The sequence below is a fragment of the Myotis lucifugus genome, unplaced genomic scaffold, assembly GCF_000147115.1.
Source record: "Myotis lucifugus unplaced genomic scaffold, Myoluc2.0 scaffold_0, whole genome shotgun sequence".
Taxonomy (NCBI): Eukaryota; Metazoa; Chordata; class Mammalia; order Chiroptera; family Vespertilionidae; genus Myotis; species Myotis lucifugus.
Window position 1 is genome coordinate 42,524,681 of NW_005871048.1, and position 20,052 is coordinate 42,544,732.

The following is a 20,052-nucleotide window of genomic DNA, read 5'->3' on the forward strand; positions in this document are numbered from 1 at the left end:
ACAGAATCCCTGCCTCTGCTGTGGGCGCAGCCGTCTTGACCATTACAGCCTGATGGTCAATTTGCATATCCCCTCTTTATTAGATAAGATATTTCTTTCTCTTTCTCTTTTGAGTACTTACTATAGGATTTTGCTTTGAGAGTTCCTTCTTTTTTACCGCAGCGTAGTATTCCATTGTGTAGATGTACCACAGTTTTTTAAGTTTAAGTGTTCTTTTCTCTTGCTGCTTTTAAAATTCTTTCTTTGTCTTTGACTTTTGACAGTTTACTTATAGTGTGACCTGGTATTATCCTCTTTGGGTTCAACCTATTTGGTGTTCTTTGGGCCTCTTGGATCTGGATGTCTACTTCCCTCTCCAAGTTTGGGAAGTTTTCAGCCATTTATTGCTTTAAATATACTTTTTTTATCCTTTCCCTCTTCTCCTTCTGGAGTTACCATACTATGACTGCTGCTTCTTTTCATTGTGTTCTCTTTTCATTCTTTTCCTTTTTTTTTCTTTTTTTTTTTTGTTCTCTGACTGGTCATTTTCAAATGTCTCATCTACCAGCTATCTTATTCTTTCTTCTGCATGGCTGAGTCTGCTTTTGAAGCTGTCTGTTGACTTCTTCATTTCAGTTATTATATTTTTTCAGCTCTAGGCTTTCTGGGTTATTTTTATAGTTTCTATTGCTTTGTGGAGCTTCTCATTTTGTTCATGCATTGTTTTCCTAATTTAATTTAGTTGTCTGTGTGTTTTTGTAGTTTACTAAATTTCTTTAAGATAATTATTCTGAATTCTCTGACATTTCTTAGCTCTCCATGTCTTCAGTGTCAGTTATTAAAGCTTTATTAGTTTCCTTTGGTGGGTGTCATATTTACCTGATTTTTTCATGATCTTTGGTTCCTGTGTTAATATCTGTGTATTTGAGTAAATGATCTCCTCTTCCAGACTTTGCAGTTCCCTCTTGGCAGATAAAGTTTTTCCCTAATCACTTCAGTTTGGGTTTCTGGACTTATCTGTTGGTAAGGTCGTTGGGCAGGTGGGGCCTGCTGTAAGGGCGTATTTTGGGTGAGGCAACTGTTTGAGCTCTGAGGTTGGTGGTAGGGGGTGTGTGCCACTGTCTCAGAATAGCTGGATAGGACTGCTGGCTCGGTTCCCTGTCCAAGTGAGGCTGTAGAATGGGCTTCACAGTTGCCTGAATTCTCTTGTCAGGCTTACTAGACAGCCAGGACTGGTTCCGATACTCAGCAGTAGGTGGGGCTATGAAGTAGCTTCCCTGCCCTGGTTGGAGTCCAGGGACTGCAAGTCTCATTGTTTGAGGGCCTGATTAGGCAAGAGTGTGTACTGAACGTCCTGGTCAGGTGAGGCCACCAGTTTTGCTCTGAAGACAGGAAAAGCCGTGCTCTCTGTCCAAGTTCCACTGTAAGCAGGGCTGTTGGATGCCCTACACAGCTGCCCATCTCTCTGGTAAGGTTCCTAGTCGGGCAGGCTGTATTCTGCAATAAGAGGGCCATGAGTTAGTTTCCCTGCCCAGGCACGGTGGGAGAAGCAGCTCCAAGGCTGCTCAGGTTCTTTGTTTTTAGTTTTAACTCAAGCTGACCTGTGCCCCAAATTCCCGAGCTGTACAGGGCTACTGGCTTTGCTCTGAGAGCAGTCAGCTCTGCCTGCCTGCCTCTTGGCTCGAGCATTGCTTGGTTGCAAAGCTTCCAGGTGTTTTCACCAGCCCTTCCTGTCAGGTGGGGCTGGGGGCCACACACCACACCACAGTGGGTGGAGCTGTGGCTCAGGTCTTCTGCCTGGGTGTGGCAGACCTAGCTCTAGGGCCAGCAAAACTCCTCAATTAGGACTCAAATCAGACAGGCCTGTACCCTGCCAAGGACCCTGGTCAGAATGCACCACTGACTTAGTTTTGCAGATTAGCAAAGCTGCTGGTTGGGCTCTGCAGGTAGGAGGGTAGTCTGCCAAGATCTGGGTGCTGGTTGTTGGAAGGCCCTCTCCTGTTCTCTGTCACAATCAGAGTCCCAGTAGTTGAGCCCTGCAGAGTCCCCTGTGGGGCAAGACCAGAGTAGGGGTTCCCAAGAAGTGCTCCACAATGCTGGCGGTGGGGGCTAGAGGTCACCTCTGAGTTCTCTTTTCCCACTGAGGTGACATAGGCTCAGGGAAGGGTCCGCATGTAGCTGTCCCTCTTACCCTTGTAGTGTAGTTTCTCTTGGTCTCTGTGGTGCAGGGGATGCTTCAGCCTCACTCCTGAGTTCTAGGATTCTCTCAGTGATGTCTTGTCTATGAGTAGTTGCTAGTCGTGCCTCTGTGAGGGAGAGCTATGTCAGGAATGACCTACGACACTATCTTGGTGACTCTCTTGTCAATGATAGCCTGATAGCCATTCTAGCAGGTGTGAGGTGATACCTCATTGTGGTTTTGATTTGCATTTCCCTGATGATTAGTGATACTGAGCACCCTTTCATGTACCTATTGGCCATTTGTATATCTTCTTTGGAAAAATGTCTATTTAAGTCCTCTGCCCATTTTTTTTTCCAACCCTGTCTTCTAATTCACTGATCTGATCCTCCGCTTCCCCTAATCTGCTGTTTGGGACTAGGTTTGGCTTTTTGCGAATGGGCACAGCTGTTTGAGACTAGGTTCAGCTCTTAGAGGCTAGGCTCCATCTTTCGGGACAGGCCTTGGTTCTTTGGGACCAGGTTCGGCTTTTCAGGAATGGGCACAGCTGTTTGGGACTAGGTTCAGCTCTTAGGGACTAGCTCCAACCTTTGGGATGGGCCTCAGCTGTTCGTCTTCTGCTCCTTTTTAAGTTGGGTTATTTGTGGGGTTTTGTTTTGTTTTTGCTATTGAGTTGTATGAGTTCCTTATATATTATATTAATTTCTTATCAGATACATGGTTTGCAAATATCTTTTCCTAGTCTCTAAGTTGCCTTTTCATTCCACTGGTTATTTATTTATTGCTGTGCAGGAGTTTTCTAGTTTGACATAGTCCCACTCATTTATTTTTTATTTTGTGCTTTAGGTGTCATGTCCCAAAAAATCTGTTTGAAGACCCATATCAAATAGCTTTTTCCCTATGTTTTCCTCTAGTAGTTTCATGGTTTCAGGTCTTACAGTTAAGTCTTTATAGAAATCTTACTTTTAGACTTTTTAAAGGACAACTTCAGGAAACAGTTTTTTAATGGGCTGACACAGGATCAGATCTTAACATAGTACACTTACATGCCACTCGCTGTGTCCTAGAGGATTTGCAGGCCACGTTCTCTGACCCAGTGCCCTGTGCTTTAGTTAGATGGGCAAGGTGTCATTTCCAAGCAAATGCCCCTCCACATTATCAAGAACTTGGCTGCCCATTATGATACAGCTGAAGTGTAGCTTTAAGGCATCTGCACGATAAGTGGGCCCTCATCCTGCTAATGCTTTCTTGGGCATCATCACTGACAACACAAAGGGCCAATACTCAATCAACAGCAGTGGTCTGCAGTCACCAGTCACATTGTGGGTTACAACTGTGATCAAATTGCAAATGGAGAACTTGGGGGAGGGGAGCACTCTCATTCAGTGTGCCCCGTCACAACGTACACTCTAGAAGCAGTCCTGGAGACTGACTGTCTAGAGCAGTGATGGCGAACCTTTTGAGCTCGGCATGTCAGCATTTTGAAAAACCCTAACTTAACTCTGGTGCCATGTCACATATAGAAATTTTTTGATATTTGCAACCATAGTAAAACAAAGACTTATATTTTTGATATTTATTTTATATATTTAAATGCCATTTAACAAAGAAAAATCAACCAAAAAAATGAGTTCGCGTGTCACCTCTGACATGCGTGTTATAGGTTCTGGAGACTGACTGTCGACTCATAACCTTATTTCACAGATATGGAGGCCCAGACAAGTAAACTGAGTTCATCACGTTTCCACAGCTGGTTAAAGACAGAATTAAGACCAGCTTGAGCCTCCAAAGGTGTAAACCAGTCTATTTTCTGTAGAGAGCCTACACTATGAGCATAAATTATATAAAGCATACTTATATCACTCATTGATGTACTAGTTCAAAAATCAGGTGACCTTAAGTAGTCAGTCTCAAACTTGAGTGTGCGTTAAAATCACCTGGAGAGCTTGTTGAAACCGATTTGCTTGGTCCTGATTGGAGAGTTAGTAGGCCAGGGGTGGGGCCCTGGAATTTGCACTTCTACCAGGCAAATCATCAATGAAGGATATAAATACGCTTTATATAATGTATGCTCACCGTGTAGACTCTCTACAGGAGTGAAATAGACTGGTTCACAGCTTAGGAGGCTCAGAAGCCAGAGGCTTAGACCGAGAGCCCAGAGTGAGGTTGCTCAGACCCCAGAGAGGGTCTGCCTGAGGAGCAGGGGCCACACAGGAGACTCACTTCCTGGCAGCCAGAGGGCAAAAGACCCTGGGAATACAGTTCTCTGGAGTACAGAACAGAGCAGGGAAAACTGATTGAGTTACTGCCATACACAGAGAGTCCGGACTAATTACTTATGTGCCCCTCATCTCCATTACCGGACCATGTCTTCATGTCCAGGGCTCTCTCTATGCCCACAGGTAAAGTCAGCACCACATATATATAGGCTGTTCCCCCAAAATGTATAATAATTTGAATAATTATTAAGGCAGTGCTTATTAAGATACATTTCATTGTCAAAATGGAGTTATCAGCTGTTAAAGTGTGTATACTGTACAAGCAAAGTGGCATTCATTGTCATAAATTCACTCAGCAAGGAAAGTGACATAGGAGTTCAGAATCAGAATACTTTTTATCTGTATTGACTAGATGCCACAATGCGAAACCTGAATCTGTTGTGTGCTTGGCTCTGTCTGCAACTCCATGTCACACTCTGCATGCTGCTCAGTGCCTCATGCTGCCCCTGTGGGACAGACACAACAACTCCTCAACAAACCATAGTTTGTAGAGAGCAATTCTGAAGGTTTGGAAGTGGATGGTGTCGGGATTGAGGGATGATGGGCATTCTATTTTCTTATAGCAAGAACATGCCTTGAAATGATATCACCTAGAGATTATGTCATCATTAAGGACATGGTGTAATTATGTAAACAACACTGAGCAGTCATTCATGTGACCGCTTTTCATGGCCTTCCCACTTTACAAAAGTGAGGAATGAAAGGGAGTGGGAGGGAGACTATAGAGACAGCAACTTTCATTGATCAAAAGAGCAAGAGAGTGGTTTTAGAAATATTTCTTAGGCAATAATTGAAATTTCAAACCATCACATAAGTTTCAAAACAATCTTTATTCTGTTTGAGGCCCTAATACAATGCATTACAGCAACTTAAAACAACAAGACATAGCTCCATTAAATCTATAGCTTGAACCAAGTGTCAAGGAGGCACACTCCCCCCGCCCCCCACCCAGGTTGCCTTGTAAAGGCAAAATTACAACAGACCATCACATCCTCCCTCTCGTCAAAAGACCAACTTTATTTTAACAATGTCATATAAACAGATTTGTAAAAACATCGAACAGACCGTAGCTTTAAAAAATACACACATATAAATGATTTTTTGTTTTTGTTTTTTTAATAGCAGCATCCTGGGTAGCTAATGCTATCTCATGGTGACAAGTTTAATGTTAAGTTAGATAGTGTTTCCAATTTTGTTCCCTCCCCACTCACACTAGTATTTTATATAACTAGATGTTTAAAAAATAAGAATTTGGCATTTTGGAACTTTGTCTCGTGTGAGGCATTGTGCTTTTAAACTGCCCCTTTCTTAAGTGACCCTGAACTCAGATTTCAGGGTCTGCTTTCCAGCTGACTTGGATACCATGCATAGCAAAAGCACAGTTGTTAAAACCAGCAGAATTTTTCTCCCAGTAAGGAACATCAGTAGGACTTCCCAAACACATTACTAGTTCATAACCAGCTACATGACAAAGCAATAGGTTCCCTATAGTGACAGCTCACATACACACATTTTGACTTGACACATTGAAAACAAGGATTTCCAAATTAAGCGAGACCAGCTTCCCAAAAGGAGTTAACTTTTAAACACAGGGGGGGGGGGGGGGACACGCCAAAGAATTATGAACTTCTCACTTCACTTGCAAACAATTTTCACCTTTGTAAGACAAAACAAAGCAAATTCACAGGGAAAAAAAACCACCCATACACATATACAAGAACTGTACTAGACATTTGCTTGTTTGCACTTGAACTCAACTGTGGTTCTGTTTTGGCTGAAAGGTGTACTGAAAACACAGTCCATGCACATATACATATATACATATATCAAGGGCCATGAAGTTTTCAGATGTTGCAAACACATGCTTTTTGCCTTTTCGCACGGTTATAATATTTCTCTTGTGTCTAATGTCAGGTCCCAGTGCTCCCACCTTAGAGCCCCGTCATAGCCTCTCTGAAGCCTAGTTCCTGGCTTTATTTTGAGGATGCTATCTTGGGTGGGGGAAATCAATGCATGGCTAAGAAAATGTCTCAGAGCACCTCTGCTGTATCCATTCATACTCGTGAGCCACTGAGACGATGTTGTTGGATGACTGTCTGAAGGAACCCAGAGAGCCCTGCTGGTCAAACATCTGGAAGGACATAGGTGGTGGGCATGCTACACACAGTCAAGAAGGCACCTGGCAGAGGGGTGACATCACAGGTGTGTAACTCACTGTGATACGGAGTGAGGAATTCTGCCTTTGCAGTGCAAAGAAAATCTATTGTTTGTGCTTGTGAGATGCAAAAATAAGGCAGATGCCTACTACCATGTCATCTTGCAAAATGTTGAAGCAAAAACACTAACAAAACTATGAAATGTACTGTTAATGAAACATTCCATTTCAGATCTTATATTTTGGAAATTAAATGAAAATTATTTATACTTAATAGCATACATGGATGTGCTACCAAAAAAAAAAAAAAAACAAAAAAACAAACAAGAACAAAACCATGCTTGTTTACAAGCTACTATTAACTAATTGTTAAACTTCTGTGAGACACGGAAGGATAGATTTAAACCAGACACTCATAGACTCAAACCAGGAGAATCGTCAGTTGTCTGGAGATGAGAGGGAGGTGGTCAGATCAGTACAGTCAAGTCTCAGGCTGACAGTCTGGCTGTAAGGCTGACTATTGCTCTTGATATGAGTAGCTTCATGAAAAAAGGACCAAAAAAAAAAAAAATACATTCTACAGTTAAGTCAGCTGCTAGACAGATTCTTTCAAAAGAATTTTTAAAGGAACAACATTAAGAAAACCAAACCCCCTCACCCCAATATTTGAAGGAAAGAGAAATAAAGGTATGAAATTGTAAGATTCCATCTTAATCTACCAGCGTAGTTGACTATGGTTATAATTATCCTTTATTCCTCCCAATACATGCACAATTTCCACGGAACAGAAAGGCTTTCTGCATATGTGAATCAGGGAGACCTCTCACTCATGCCCTGAATTGCAAAGATGACTCTAACACCCCTTCCTTTTCCCCACAGTGAAGTATAACACATGCAATTATTTGGATGAATGAGAAGGACTGTTATTACGATTCCTGAAATGGCCATGACTTTAACGAGCTCCACACAGCCCAGAGCAGTAGCAGTTACCATCATGCCTCTTTGCTTTATGGTCTAAGGTGAATGGGAAGCTAGGAAAATAACAAACAGCCAGATCAAAATCTTTTCTCAAATCATGTTTTCTCAAAAATGAATGCTTGTTGGTTGTAACAGTAGTCTAATGTTAAAAAGAGACATTTTCTAAGTGTAGCAATTTAACCTTGAAATCAGTGTTCCGAACGAGGGTCAGAACTAGGACATCTGACCAGCCGCGCTGTTAAGAGTCGTAGCAGATGTGTAATTGTCATAATTGGTAATAACTAGCAGATGAGAGTGGGAAAGACTGAAGTATAAGCAACTTCCCTCTGCAGTTACCTATTTTTTCTCTAATCATGAGAAAGAGAAAGTGCATTCCACCACCACCCCCCCACCTGTACAACCTTTTGCTATATCCCTCCTCCCCAGATTCAGGAAGTTCACAATTCTTTATGAAACAAACATTGCCAGGTACCGTATTTTAAGAGTTTTGAAACAACATTGTCGAACTCTGCGATACTTTTGTCATATTCATATATCTTTCTCTTTTTTATTGAATAAAGCAGCTTTGAAGCTTATCAGGCACTGCCCAACAAAACATTTAGTCCAAAAAATCTGTTAGGAACTTTTTAACCTTGGACTAATAGCCAAGTACTCTGTACAAGAAAAACTGTAAAATATTTCATAGTTTTAATTCTGAAGCCTTTTTTAAAAACTGGCATCCTGTACATTTCTTCTTTAAAAAAAAAAAAAGTAAAAGAATAAACAAAATGAATATTAACACAAAAATCAGGAACAACAGTATTTTCAAGCAACAAAAAATTGGGGCAGGGGAAGCTTATTCTGAACGTACATTTAAAACTGAGATAACAACTTAATGAAAATTAGGAATTGCATAGCGCTGTGAATTTAGCCTTCAGCAAAACAAAACAGAAGCTATTTGGTATTGATACAAATCCATCTATTTGATAGTTAGTCATCCAATATTATGTACATATTTTATATACTAAATGTCACTTGAAGTCCTGTTTTCCAAGTTCCGTTTTTCCATTGGTAGGTTTTGTTTTTTTGTTGAAAAGTTTAAACAAAACGCTTTCTGGCACTTTGCTGCAACAGAATTTCCTCTGAACACATGTGAGCTGACGTTCTCCCCAAAGTGTCCCTTGTGAGTGGAAGTGCCTTTCTGCTACATATCGTTCATTTGTTAGGAAATGAAATAATCCACAGTGCGAAGTGTCTGGGTCCACCGTGCACAGCAACACCAGGCTAAACCAGGCTGGACCGAGCGCTCCCAGGCCAGGGCTCCACAGCCCTGTGCACCCTCGGTCTCCAAGGTCCCAACTTTGAGCTGGTAAAGCTTCAGAAAGCATTAACGAGCACCATGGTGAAGGCCTCTTTGTCCCTGCACGCAGAGATTTTTGCATTTATTTTTCTCTGTGTTGTGGTGACTTTAAATTAAACCAAAAAAAAAAAAAGGAAAGGAAAGGAAGGTTAAGCACTCCAGATTAGCAACGTCTGGTCATCGCACAGTGCTGGCTGCATGTCTTCCCCTACTGCTTTCTTTTTGTCGAAAGCTCCGGTCCCATCTGAAGACGTGGTCTCCGCAGCTCAATTCACAGGTCAGGCTGGAGAGGAGCCCTGTGCTTTCCAGAGGCCTCGGGTGGTTGAACATCAGGAGGAGGACCGGAGGGCACGCTTCATCGCCTCTGCTGTGCATATACCGGGTAGGCTAGTGTGACGTTGAGGGAGTCGTTGTGCTGCACGAGGGAGGTGTGTTGGTAATGTAGCACCAGTTCTTTGAGGGAGCTGTACAGGTTATAGGGCTCGGCAAAGCCATAGCCGGTTGCGGTTTTGTTTATGACACAATGCTTTACCTCGCCGTCCACCCTAGAGAGGAGAGAGAACAAATGCATTGTGACCTTGACCGGGACAAACCGTGACGCAGCTAGGCATTTTTAACAAAGTCATCATCAAAAAATACACTTGACACAGGCCAGGGCCCACGTGGGCAACTGTCCCAGGTGAACTGCCAGACTCGTGGCTTCGCCACCTACTTACTGGCTGAGTGACTTGGGTACGGAACCCAGCTTCACTGAGCCGCTGTATTTTCATCTTTAAAATGGTGTAAGAGGAACATGCTAGTAATATGTGTCACCAGGTGGCTTTGAGAAATGAGATGATGTGCACGATGTGCTTGGTAGAATGCCTGGAATGCAGCGAGCACGCAACAAGTGGGAGCCGCCGGCCATCAGCGCCGCTGTGTGACCAGAGGTGTGACTAGTTATTAATAGGATCCCTTCTCTCAGGCTGGCTTTCAAGTGTCTACGTGTCTCTCCATCTTGGCACTTACTCAGAGCTCTTCTCACACCTCCTTCCTATAGGACATCTCCGTAAATGAGAGAGCTTGCAGAGTAGGATGTGCTTTTAGAGCAAGCAAACTCTAACACGGGCCAAATAAACGAGCCATGCAGCCCGCGGGCCCCGAGTTTGACATGCTTGTTTTAGAGCCTCGCACTCTGAAATGACGCCAGTGACCCAAAAACTCACTGTCCATTCAAAGTGCTCCCTGGACTATTAAGAAATCAACAGAAAGAAAATATGCCAGGGGACAAACATGTCTTCTGGGTGTAATCACTTCAAGGACAGTTCCTGATGGGGACTTTTCACCTGTGTGTGGTCCTCTTATGTGAGTTACCTCAGACTCTATACTAGCCTCGAGGCAAACATTGCCATTTACATTTTTAAAAAAGACTTAAAGTAGTTCCTGAATTGGTACCCAAACAAAGTAGGTTTCTTTCTACTAGACTCTACTGACAGGCAGACTTTAAATATTATGCCTGTTTTATTCCCTCTCCTATACTGTGTGCCATAAGATTCTTCCAGGTTAGAACTTTTCACCTCCCTGCCCATGGCTGGCGGAATGGACCCCCCTCCAGGAGACAGGAGATATGGGCGGGAGATACATACACTACAGAGCAGGCGTAGCAGCCCTGTTTACTGCTTTCCCGGACCAGGAAAGTGCCGTCTCGCTTCCCTCGTAGTAGGTTCTCAGCCTTGTTTCGGTTGCTGCTTCCGACATTCCAGGTCTTCTCGTCATGGTGGGGCAGATCCTCATCATCCTCTACCAGCGAATATTGGCTGAGGAGGGAAGGGAGGAGGTTCCTAAGTGAGGTGCATGGAGCCACAAGCCTACCCTCACCTCTTCTACCTCGGTTCTGCCCCTCCTACAAGCAGGCCAGACCAGCGATCGCCGGTCTGACTCAACCAGCCCTCCCTCTCATCTAGGGAGGGGAGCCTTCTAGGTAACTTCCCTGGACAAAGAGTCAGTATTAAGCTCAGGTACCTGGGCAGAGAGAAAGGTATTAAACAATCCTGTTTGTCCAGTTTAGATCAGGAAATTGATGGTCTAGGAGGATTGCCAGCTTTCAAATAATTCAAACAAAACATATGCTTAAGCTTCAAAAACATAGCCTAATTCTGTCCCTTTTTTCAAATTGTTCCAAAAATATGTTGGGACATCATTGTGGACACAGTGTTGGAATGATAGGGGGGAGGGGGAGTCTGTATCTTCCCTCCCTAAACTCTCCCTTTAAAATATTCTGGATAATGAGACTGGGTTTATACATTTTCTCCTACAAGATGTTCCAAACTCAGTAAAATTCCTCACTTGTTCTCTAAATAAGGCAAGTCATGTATTTTCCTAAAATGAAAAAAAAAAAAAACCCTGCTGCCTCCATCTGTGGTAACGACTTACTCTTCAGTGTTTTCATTGCCCAACCACTCGTTCAACTTCTTCTGCCGAACACCTTTCTGAGTCAACCACCTGAAAAAGAGTTTCAGAGGGAAAACGCATTCAGAACTTAGCCTTAATTTTAGCCACTGGCAGTCATTCCCTTGCGGGTTCCGTGCCCACCACTTACATCAAGTACTGGTCTCTTGTCTTTCTCAGTTGGATGAGGTCGGGCTTAATGCTGTTCATGCGCTTGTCAATCTCCCGATACTCAGCTGCCTGTTTCTTCAAGTCTTCCTCCAGTCGTCTTCTGCTGTCCACAATTTCACTGATCCGAGACTTTAACTTTTCATAATTATGCATAATCCTGCAGGCAAGAGAAACACATCTGTGATCACCCGAGTTCATCATGAAGGGATCCCCCAGTTTATATGAAAAGGCTCCCTGTGGAGCCCCAGCCATTTTCCTAAGGCAAGGAATGCTTTGCTTTCCCTTCCCACTGTTTTTTAAATATGCACAGAAAGCAAGATCACTTTTAAGCAGTTTAAGAATATCCTGGTTATCTCTAGCAGAACAAAGGGACACTCCTCTGACCAACCTTTGTATTTCTTTCTCATTGCCTTCACGTTTAAACTTTTCTATGTACTCTTTACTGTAGCGCTCCTGTGTTTGGCACTGTTCTTCAAATATTTTTATGGTTTCATTAAATGCTTCAATAGCTGTTCTTTTCATTTGGATTTCCTGCAACACAATATTAGTAAGACCATGTCACACCTTTCGTAGAACAGGTGATTTCTTATTGTGAGAGACTCCCATTATGATTATCTAGAACGTTAAGTACTTTGTTAGCAAGGTGGGACTCTAATTCATAGACTCACTAAAACACTATCACAAAAGCACACACTTCCTTTGGGAATTATTCCAGTCTATGGAAAATGACTACCTGACAGTTTCCTAAGTTTCCATCTTGGTTAAAGTCATGCCACTTTATCAGCAATTCATGACATCCATGTTGCCCTTTACTCCCCCTGCCGGTCCCGATGGTTAAATCCCTATTTCTGATATTAGCCAAGTTCCACAAGTCTGTGGAACTTCCAAGCTAAAAATAATTCTTCAATCAAGAATTGTGTCAAATCAACTTAAAACTCACAGGAACTTCTTCCTTTCTCTTGTAAACTTACTATTCTGATACTTATAGGCTTCATTTACAAATAGAGAGATAATGAATAAATTACTCGAATAATCCACAATGATTCACAAACAAATGAGCTCTCAACCTCACTGTACTGTAAAAACTCAACCTTTTTATTCTGTTTTTGAAGCTAATATGCGTTAGGTTTTAATAACTAACACTTCTAAAATTATAATGTGATTTTCACAGAAAACTCACCTGGGAAGTACGGGTATAGTCCTCATATAATCTATCATATTCCCGACTTTTTTCTTGAAATTGAGTGTTATATTCATGTAATTTTTTTCCTACAGCTTCAATATTATCTTCTTTGACAACTTGATCCTAGAAGGATTAGAGAGAGCAGAAGAAAAAGCAATTCAATGGATAAGGTATGTAATCAATTAAGAACTATTTAACCAAATATCTGACGTGTAAAAATCCTTAGAATATTTTATTGAACTACTCTGAAATTGTAATTTTGTGATTACAAGTACAAAGCTTTTCAAATTTCATTACATGCAATTCATCTGCTTCTAAGTGTTTCTAAAGCACTGAAAGTACCTTATTTAAATGACATGAACAATGTGAGCATTTGATTACCTGTTGGTATTTGGATACTGGATAAAGTAACTTCACATCCAGCTTGGGATTGTACTGAGCTAGAGATTCATTCCGGTAGTGGTTTATTAATTCAACCACAGAGTTGAAGGTTAATGGGTCCGAGAAGCCGTATTTCCCATCTCGGTGAAATATTTTGATTAATTTGTTATTTCCTCCTTTCCTGTAAATACAATATGAATGTAATGGCATATAATTTCCTTTAAAGAAATGTGTTTTAATGTCAACTTGAACCACCCCAGCTTTACCTCCATTCTCTGACTCACCTTAGTGTAAGAGTATAATCTCCATGCATTTTAGTAGATGCATCTCGTACCAAAAAGGTTCCGTCAGCTGTATCTCGGAGTTTTTCATTCACTTCCTCCCTGATGTGAAAAGAACACAAGACAGGGCTTACCTCAAGGATTTAGTATTATCTAAATAGACTTAATTTTTAGAGCAATTTTATGTCCACAGCAAAATTGAGCAGAAAGTACAGAAAAAGCCTCTAACACCCTGCCCCTATAGATTTATACTTATTAATTACATTTTCAAAGCTCAACAATTTATTCTTATATAAAAAATGTTACAAACTCCATCTCATTATAAACAGGTGCATGGGAGTTAAAAAAAACAACAACCTACTTTCACTATCCATATAACTGTGGTACACGTTTTTATTTTTTAACCAAAGATGCTAACAAGTCAGCAAATCATGATCCCAAAAAGGTTTCCTCCCCATCCCTCCCCGCTTAAAAAAAAAAAGCTAAGAATAAAAATGCCACTTTATTTTATTGTGTGTGAGATAATCGTATGAATTCTTAGAGTTCTGCGTGACAGGAGTGCCTGCACGCTGCCTTGGGCAGTGCCACTCGTCCCGGTGCCTCCCTGACATCTGTCAATAATCGAACTTCTCAGTGTGTAATTTCCGGTGGCACCAGCACCCACAGCTCTCCAGCGTCTGGTAGCCTTTGGAAGGGAATCCAGTATGCTTCAATGCTTATATTGGATGATAGCCTAAAAATGGAACTTAGCAAGCTGGTGCTTTTCTTTCTCTTAACCTAAAACTCTCTATCGCTAGTGAAAACTAAGCGTTTCTGTGGGCTTACCTCGAGATATCTCCCCAGTACCACTCAGCATCTTGTAAGGACATATTGTTATTCATACCGTTGTTGGCCACAGTAGTAGGTTTTGGTGGTTTAGGAGGCAGTGCTGTAGATTAAGGAGAAAGGAAAAAGTTGTTTGCAACCCCAAACTACAATTGAACATTTTAAAACAGACCTAATTTCTTTGGATGAAAGTAGAGTGTGACATACAGCAATAATGTAGAATTCCATAAAACATGCAAGATTGTTTTCTTCTAAAAAAAAAAATCAGAAATCTTTCAGAGTACAGCTCAAAGAGAAAAGAAACGGAAGAAAACAGCTTGGAGATTAATACATGAGAATTTCAGAGTAAATCCAGAGTTGTGCCATTTTCTACTTCTAGGTTCTGGTTATATTAAAGTTTCATGCCTGGTCAAATCCAGCTGAAGTCAGACACCATGCATGCACAGTGAGCAGGAGGAATCACATGGGTTGGCTTTAATTTCCTCCTATTTAATTAGGAGAGACAAATTTGGCTTCTGCCCTCCACAAATGCTGGTGTGGTAAAGAGGCTCACCTACAGCAATATGTTTTCAGAGGAGAGTTAGTATTTCTCGTCTTAGTATTTCAGGCACTGTTCTGCCAAAAGCCACTCTAAGAAACTCATCTGTGACCTAAATCTCTTTAGTGTTAATTTTTTATTGGAGAAATTGTGCTCTATATGTCAACTGATTAAAAACTATATTCCTCTTTCTCAATGTCAAATCAGTATTCATATACCAATTGGTGACAAATGAAAGGCTGTGGTATTTCTGAAATTTCTTCATTGGGAAATGGGCTAATAACATAGGGGTAAATTAAGTTAGAAAGCAGAATAAACCCAGGATTTTTTAGCTAAATTCTAAGTCATAAGTTTTAAAGCACAGTTACGATTTTAATTTATGTAAAATTATTTCAGAAGTCTATCAAAAGACTATGTGATAAAGACTAGGACTAAGGAATGGAGAGCCAACTTCTTTTCTCTTTATAGTATCCTAATATAGTATCTTAGGACAGGAGGCAAAATCTCAAAATTTGATTTAGAATAGTTTCCGGTCACCTAGAACTGAGTTGCAATCATTGCTACATTTTACATGCTTTCTGAAGTACCAAGTGCTATCCCCACAAAGTATCACACTGTTCTCCACCACTGGCAACAGAGAAAAGCAGCACAAAGGAGACATCAATTCAATTACAAGAACGCTATACAACAATATAACCCAAATAGCAAAAGATCTTAACAAAAGACACCAGTGAAAAACGGGCATTCCATTCATAGACATTCAATTAAGAATAAGTATTTACCACATACAATCTGATCTGCCTGCTTCCACAGGCTATGATCAAATGAATTATTATTAAATTAGAACAAATTAATAAAAATAGAAATCTAAAGAGGCTCTATTACAGAGTTGTCAAAAAAAAAAGCCACAAAATTAACTAGCTTTCTACAATATACTGCAGTATTACCTGGTGGATCCATTTCTATATAAAACATCAAGTCTGTGCCACAATTTATATCTGTCTTAGCATATTCTAAATCCAGGTCTTCCATATTCCAAACAGTGTTGTACATTTGTGCGAGAGTTTCCTTGGCTGAGCTCAGTTATAAGAAAAGAGTCCGGCTTTCTTTGTAATGGTGTCTTGGAATTCATTTTAAAACCTATAAGGGGCTGCACTGTAACCTATTACATCACACAGCCCAGCCAATCAAGTCAGAAAAATGTCACCAGACCACTCCTGCTTCATTATTTCTCTTCTGTATCAGCCTTAGCACAGCCCCAACCTCACTAAGCTACATTTAATAGAACTGCAACGTATACATGCTCATCGCTTCCAAAAGCTGTTTAATTTGACTGTTCTCCTCCAGCAGTGAGTTTTCTAATTCCCTTTTTATTGCTCCTTGCAGCTTGGTACGCTCCGCTCTTGGCAGGGTGACAAAAGCTGATATGCTGCAGCACGTAGCTTTTTTTCCCCTAGTGCATCTGGGTTTTTAGATAGCCCGATCATTCCTCGGTTTAAAAATCTTACAAATGCATGAAAACGGTATATTTAAGGTATATTTTACAGTCCTTAAATACCTCCCATAGGTATTAAAAGCAGAAGGGACTCTGGATATTTAATCTCAGTCCTATATAAAAACTCAAACACTGTCACAAGTGTACCACATTAGAAAGCTCAAGTACAAGGAAATACATAGGCAAGCTCTCCTCCTCGACCAAACATTGCAAAGTCAAAACTATACTTTATGGACTAACACTGGAAATTCTTAACAGGAATGAAGAGGTTTGTTAGCAGAAATAATCAACAGAACTGTCAGCATCATTAATGAGAATTCTAATGTTACTGCCTAACAAGACTGGTCAAGGTAAGCTGTCTTCCAAATAGAAAGAGGCCATACATATCAGAATGCAGAGGGGGGAGAGCTGTCTTGGCAAAGTATTCTCACCGGTGAACCCATCCTGGGATTTATTGTGTTAACACTGCTTGGGTGGGCGTGGGGATGAGGTAATCACTTTTTGGGGAGGTGGGGGTGGGGAGGGGGCTTTTATCTCCTCTACCTCAAATGCCTCACACTGGGGAGGACTATTACTATTCCTTCTTAGCAGTACTTAATGTAAAGACATCAATTCCCCTATAAGCCTAATTATTAATCTTTTTTTCTTTAAAGCTGTTCTCTATATAATCCTGCTGCTCTTACTGGAGCCTAAGGTACATTCCCCTTAAGAAATGGTCCCTCTTTGCAATAGGATGAGAGGGAAGGAAGAAGGGGGGTGGGGGAAGCCCTCACCCCATGTAAATGTGGCTGATTTAAAAAACTATAGTGGGCTCTGTGATCTACACAGTATTTGTGTGATTAGAGAGCACAGAAGCCCTAAAAATTTACTCTTAGACGTTCTATCAACGTTGGAATCATAAACTATATAAAAGAGCAGAGCAAAGGCAGGCCATTCTCGGAGCACTATTCACCTGAATCCCCTCTCTAGCTTATAATTCATCTTCTCACTAACCATGAAGGCAGACTCAGCCTAAAAACCCTCCCACTCACTTTTCTATTTGCCTCAGAGCTTAAGTAAACCTAAACTCAAGTAAAAGTGGCGGTGGTGGTGCCCTCAAATAAGATTCAGAAAGAAATCTCTAGGTTTAATAAAGAGAGTGATACCCCCCAAGGAAGGGAGGCAAGTTCTAGCCTCCAACAGAGGGCCGCATGCCCTGGAAGCACTTGGTGCAAACCAGGGCTGAGAAGGGAGCCCATGTGGCACAGGGAGCAGGGAGACAGGTGATTTTCCACGTCTCTCCCAGGCCTGGCCAGGCACCAACTTCCAGCCCGGCACTGTAATTACCTCCTTCCCCGCTTCCAACCTAACCCCCTCCTTCCCTCACCCTGTGCCCCTCCAGGAAAGGAGCATCTCCCTAATCTGCCATCTGCCCTCCCCAGGGAGTGCTTAATCAATCTCTCTCTCTCTCTCACAGAACTACAAAAAAAAAAAAAAAATACACCACAAAAAACAAACAAAAAAACCCTAATGCAACAGCGAAGGGGCAGAGAAGTGCACAAATTAAAAGCAACTTACTTTGCAGGTTATGCATTTCAACGGTTTCTCTTTGAAAGCCTGTATCCGACAATGTAAAAAAAAATCCAAAAAGCTATTCTTCCAGCCAGCAGGACCAGCCCCCGCGGCTCCCCCCGCGGCTCTCAGGCAGGCGGTGCTGGCTGCCAGCGCGCAGGACCCCTGGGACCGAAGGAGGATCGCGCCGCTGCACCCTCACCGGCTCCCCGCGGAGACAGCCGCTGGACGCGGGTCCAGTACCCGGGAGGGAAAAGGCACCGGCGCTCGCAGGGCTCTCTCAGATAAAGATCGCGGCTTCATGATTAACTTGGGCAGGTTCAAATATTTGCTGAGCCAGGGATTTCGGGGAGGGGAGGAGAGCCCGAGTCAAAGTCAAAGTTGTCATCTGCTAACAAGTGGCCAATGCCAGCCCAACTCGCTCATTTTCACCGAGGAAATGAGAAGGCCATTGTGCGGGGACCTAAAATAGTCTCTCTAACTGGCTGCAGCAGCGCGCTCGCTGGCTCGCCGGGCTCAAGTGGCCACAGTGAAGCGAGGCACTATGCGCAGCCAAACACAGGAAGTGGCTGAGCTAGTTCAGCAAAAAATAGAATCAAAGCCCTGCTTGTAAAGGCCTGAACCCTCGGAATGGCCCAGAACACCATGCCTTGCTCAGTCCACCTCCTCCCACACACAAGCACAGGCAGCCCGCAGGTGTAACAGGAAAGCCCTACGCAGCAACTGGGCAGGGAACAGGTCTAAAAAAACATTTCAAGTCCTAGGGAAGATGGCTCTAACTCTGCATAGATATTATGCTCCACGACCACATGAAGACTGAGAGAGAAAAACCCCAGCTGCAGCTATTTCTATAGTCAATTGCAACTTGGGCTTCAATAGCCAGAGGGTTTTGTAATAATTAGGAGGGGTGTCTGCACTGGATTCATGCAATGGCCACATGGAGCAAAGGATGGGAGAAGGACAAGCAGATGGAATACCTTTCTGGGGGATGTTTGTCCTCTATTTGAGAAAGGTGCAATGAACCAGACTTAATTAAAATTTGACCTCAGAAACTTTTCACTCGTATTAGCTTGACTATTACTCCAAGAACCAAAACACAATGTAAAAATCACAGAATCATACCTTTAAAACCAGACAGCAATTTAGAGATGACTTCAAGCAATTCCCTCATACTACACACACACACACACACACACACACACACACACACACACCACACAATTCTGACCAGAGGGGTAAAGTGGTTTGCACAAGATTATAGCAGGAGGACCAGAACTCCGTTTCCTCCACCCACTGGCCCTGCTCTTCACTTCCCTCTGCCAGAGAACGTAAAAATTAACAAGTGAAACTGAAGCTAATGTCTTCTAAGCCACATACCAGAAATTTCACACTTGCAACAAAACAGACTTTTTGTTTTCTATTTTTAGCTTATCTAATTTTTAAAAAGCTACCTTCAAATTCTCTTTGAAGAAATATGGGTGTGGTCTCTAACACCCTCAGATTCTGTATAGGAAGGTGACCCAATGGTCACATGCAGGGATAAAGATTGAGGTGCTGATATAAAGTCTACACCGGCAGGAACCGGGGAGCCGGTTTCAGGATTACTTGCAACATCTGGGAAGTGCTGCTGCACTCACAGTGAAAGTGACTTTACAAACTTTCCGTTGGTGTAATTGGTGAAAGATCTCCATTTCTAATGAAAACAAAAACTGTGTGTAAGTGCATCTTCCAGCTCCTGCCCAGTGATTACTGGGACAAGTGGTTAGTTCAGAGGCTACCCTTGCATCGTGAGCAGCATAATCTTGCTCTATTTTTAAAAGTCTTTCTAAAGCTAGAAACTTCGGAAACACCAGTCTCTTAAGCATACCTGTCTGGAGGCACATGATGATTCATGCCAAAACCTTCTAAGATTAAAATGCTTTCTAGTCCAACAATATATTTTCTGTTTCAGAAGAAAATTATCCACTGGAAAGCAGTACACCCTCTACTTACAGAAAATTCTTAAAATAGATTTGTAAACTTTGCTTCGAATTTCTCACAATATGTATCATCATCTACCATAGAGGTTCAATTATATTACTGAAAGTGTGAGCTGGGTCTTTTCCTCTTCAGTTTTAGTGGTGGAAAAGTGATCTGCAGACACATGCTCTTTATTAGCTTAAAAAGGGAGCCCTCTGCTGGTAGAATAGAGTCAGTGACTTCTGCTTGGGAAAAACCAGGCAAGTTTCAGTACTTTACATTCATCTCATATTATGTCCAAAATTTCACACAAAATAGGTGTCCAAATGTCA

General features: G+C 42.0%; 1 protein-coding gene across 10 annotated transcripts in view; it reads right to left on the bottom strand.

The window, feature by feature from the left end:
- Positions 1 to 5,248: 5,248 nt before the first annotated feature.
- Positions 5,249 to 20,052, bottom strand: part of PIK3R1 (phosphoinositide-3-kinase regulatory subunit 1) — an 83,888-nt gene continuing 69,084 nt past the window's right edge. For 8 of the 10 annotated variants that reach the window (XM_023751216.1, XM_023751233.1, XM_006081382.3 and 5 more), the window contains 9 exons: positions 14,178 to 14,280; positions 13,356 to 13,454; positions 13,072 to 13,252; positions 12,688 to 12,813; positions 11,896 to 12,038; positions 11,488 to 11,664; positions 11,322 to 11,390; positions 10,535 to 10,705; positions 5,249 to 9,454 (listed from right to left, as the gene is read on the bottom strand). In XM_023751216.1, coding sequence (XP_023606984.1) covers positions 9,265 to 9,454; positions 10,535 to 10,705; positions 11,322 to 11,390; positions 11,488 to 11,664; positions 11,896 to 12,038; positions 12,688 to 12,813; positions 13,072 to 13,252; positions 13,356 to 13,454; positions 14,178 to 14,280 — 1,259 coding nt within the window. In that variant the 3' untranslated portion in view covers positions 5,249 to 9,264. Of the gene's footprint in view, positions 9,455 to 10,534; positions 10,706 to 11,321; positions 11,391 to 11,487; positions 11,665 to 11,895; positions 12,039 to 12,687; positions 12,814 to 13,071; positions 13,253 to 13,355; positions 13,455 to 14,177; positions 14,281 to 15,662; positions 15,834 to 17,767; positions 17,915 to 20,052 lie in introns of those variants that run through there. The other 2 variants (XM_006081384.3, XM_006081383.3) reach the window with 2 other exon arrangements.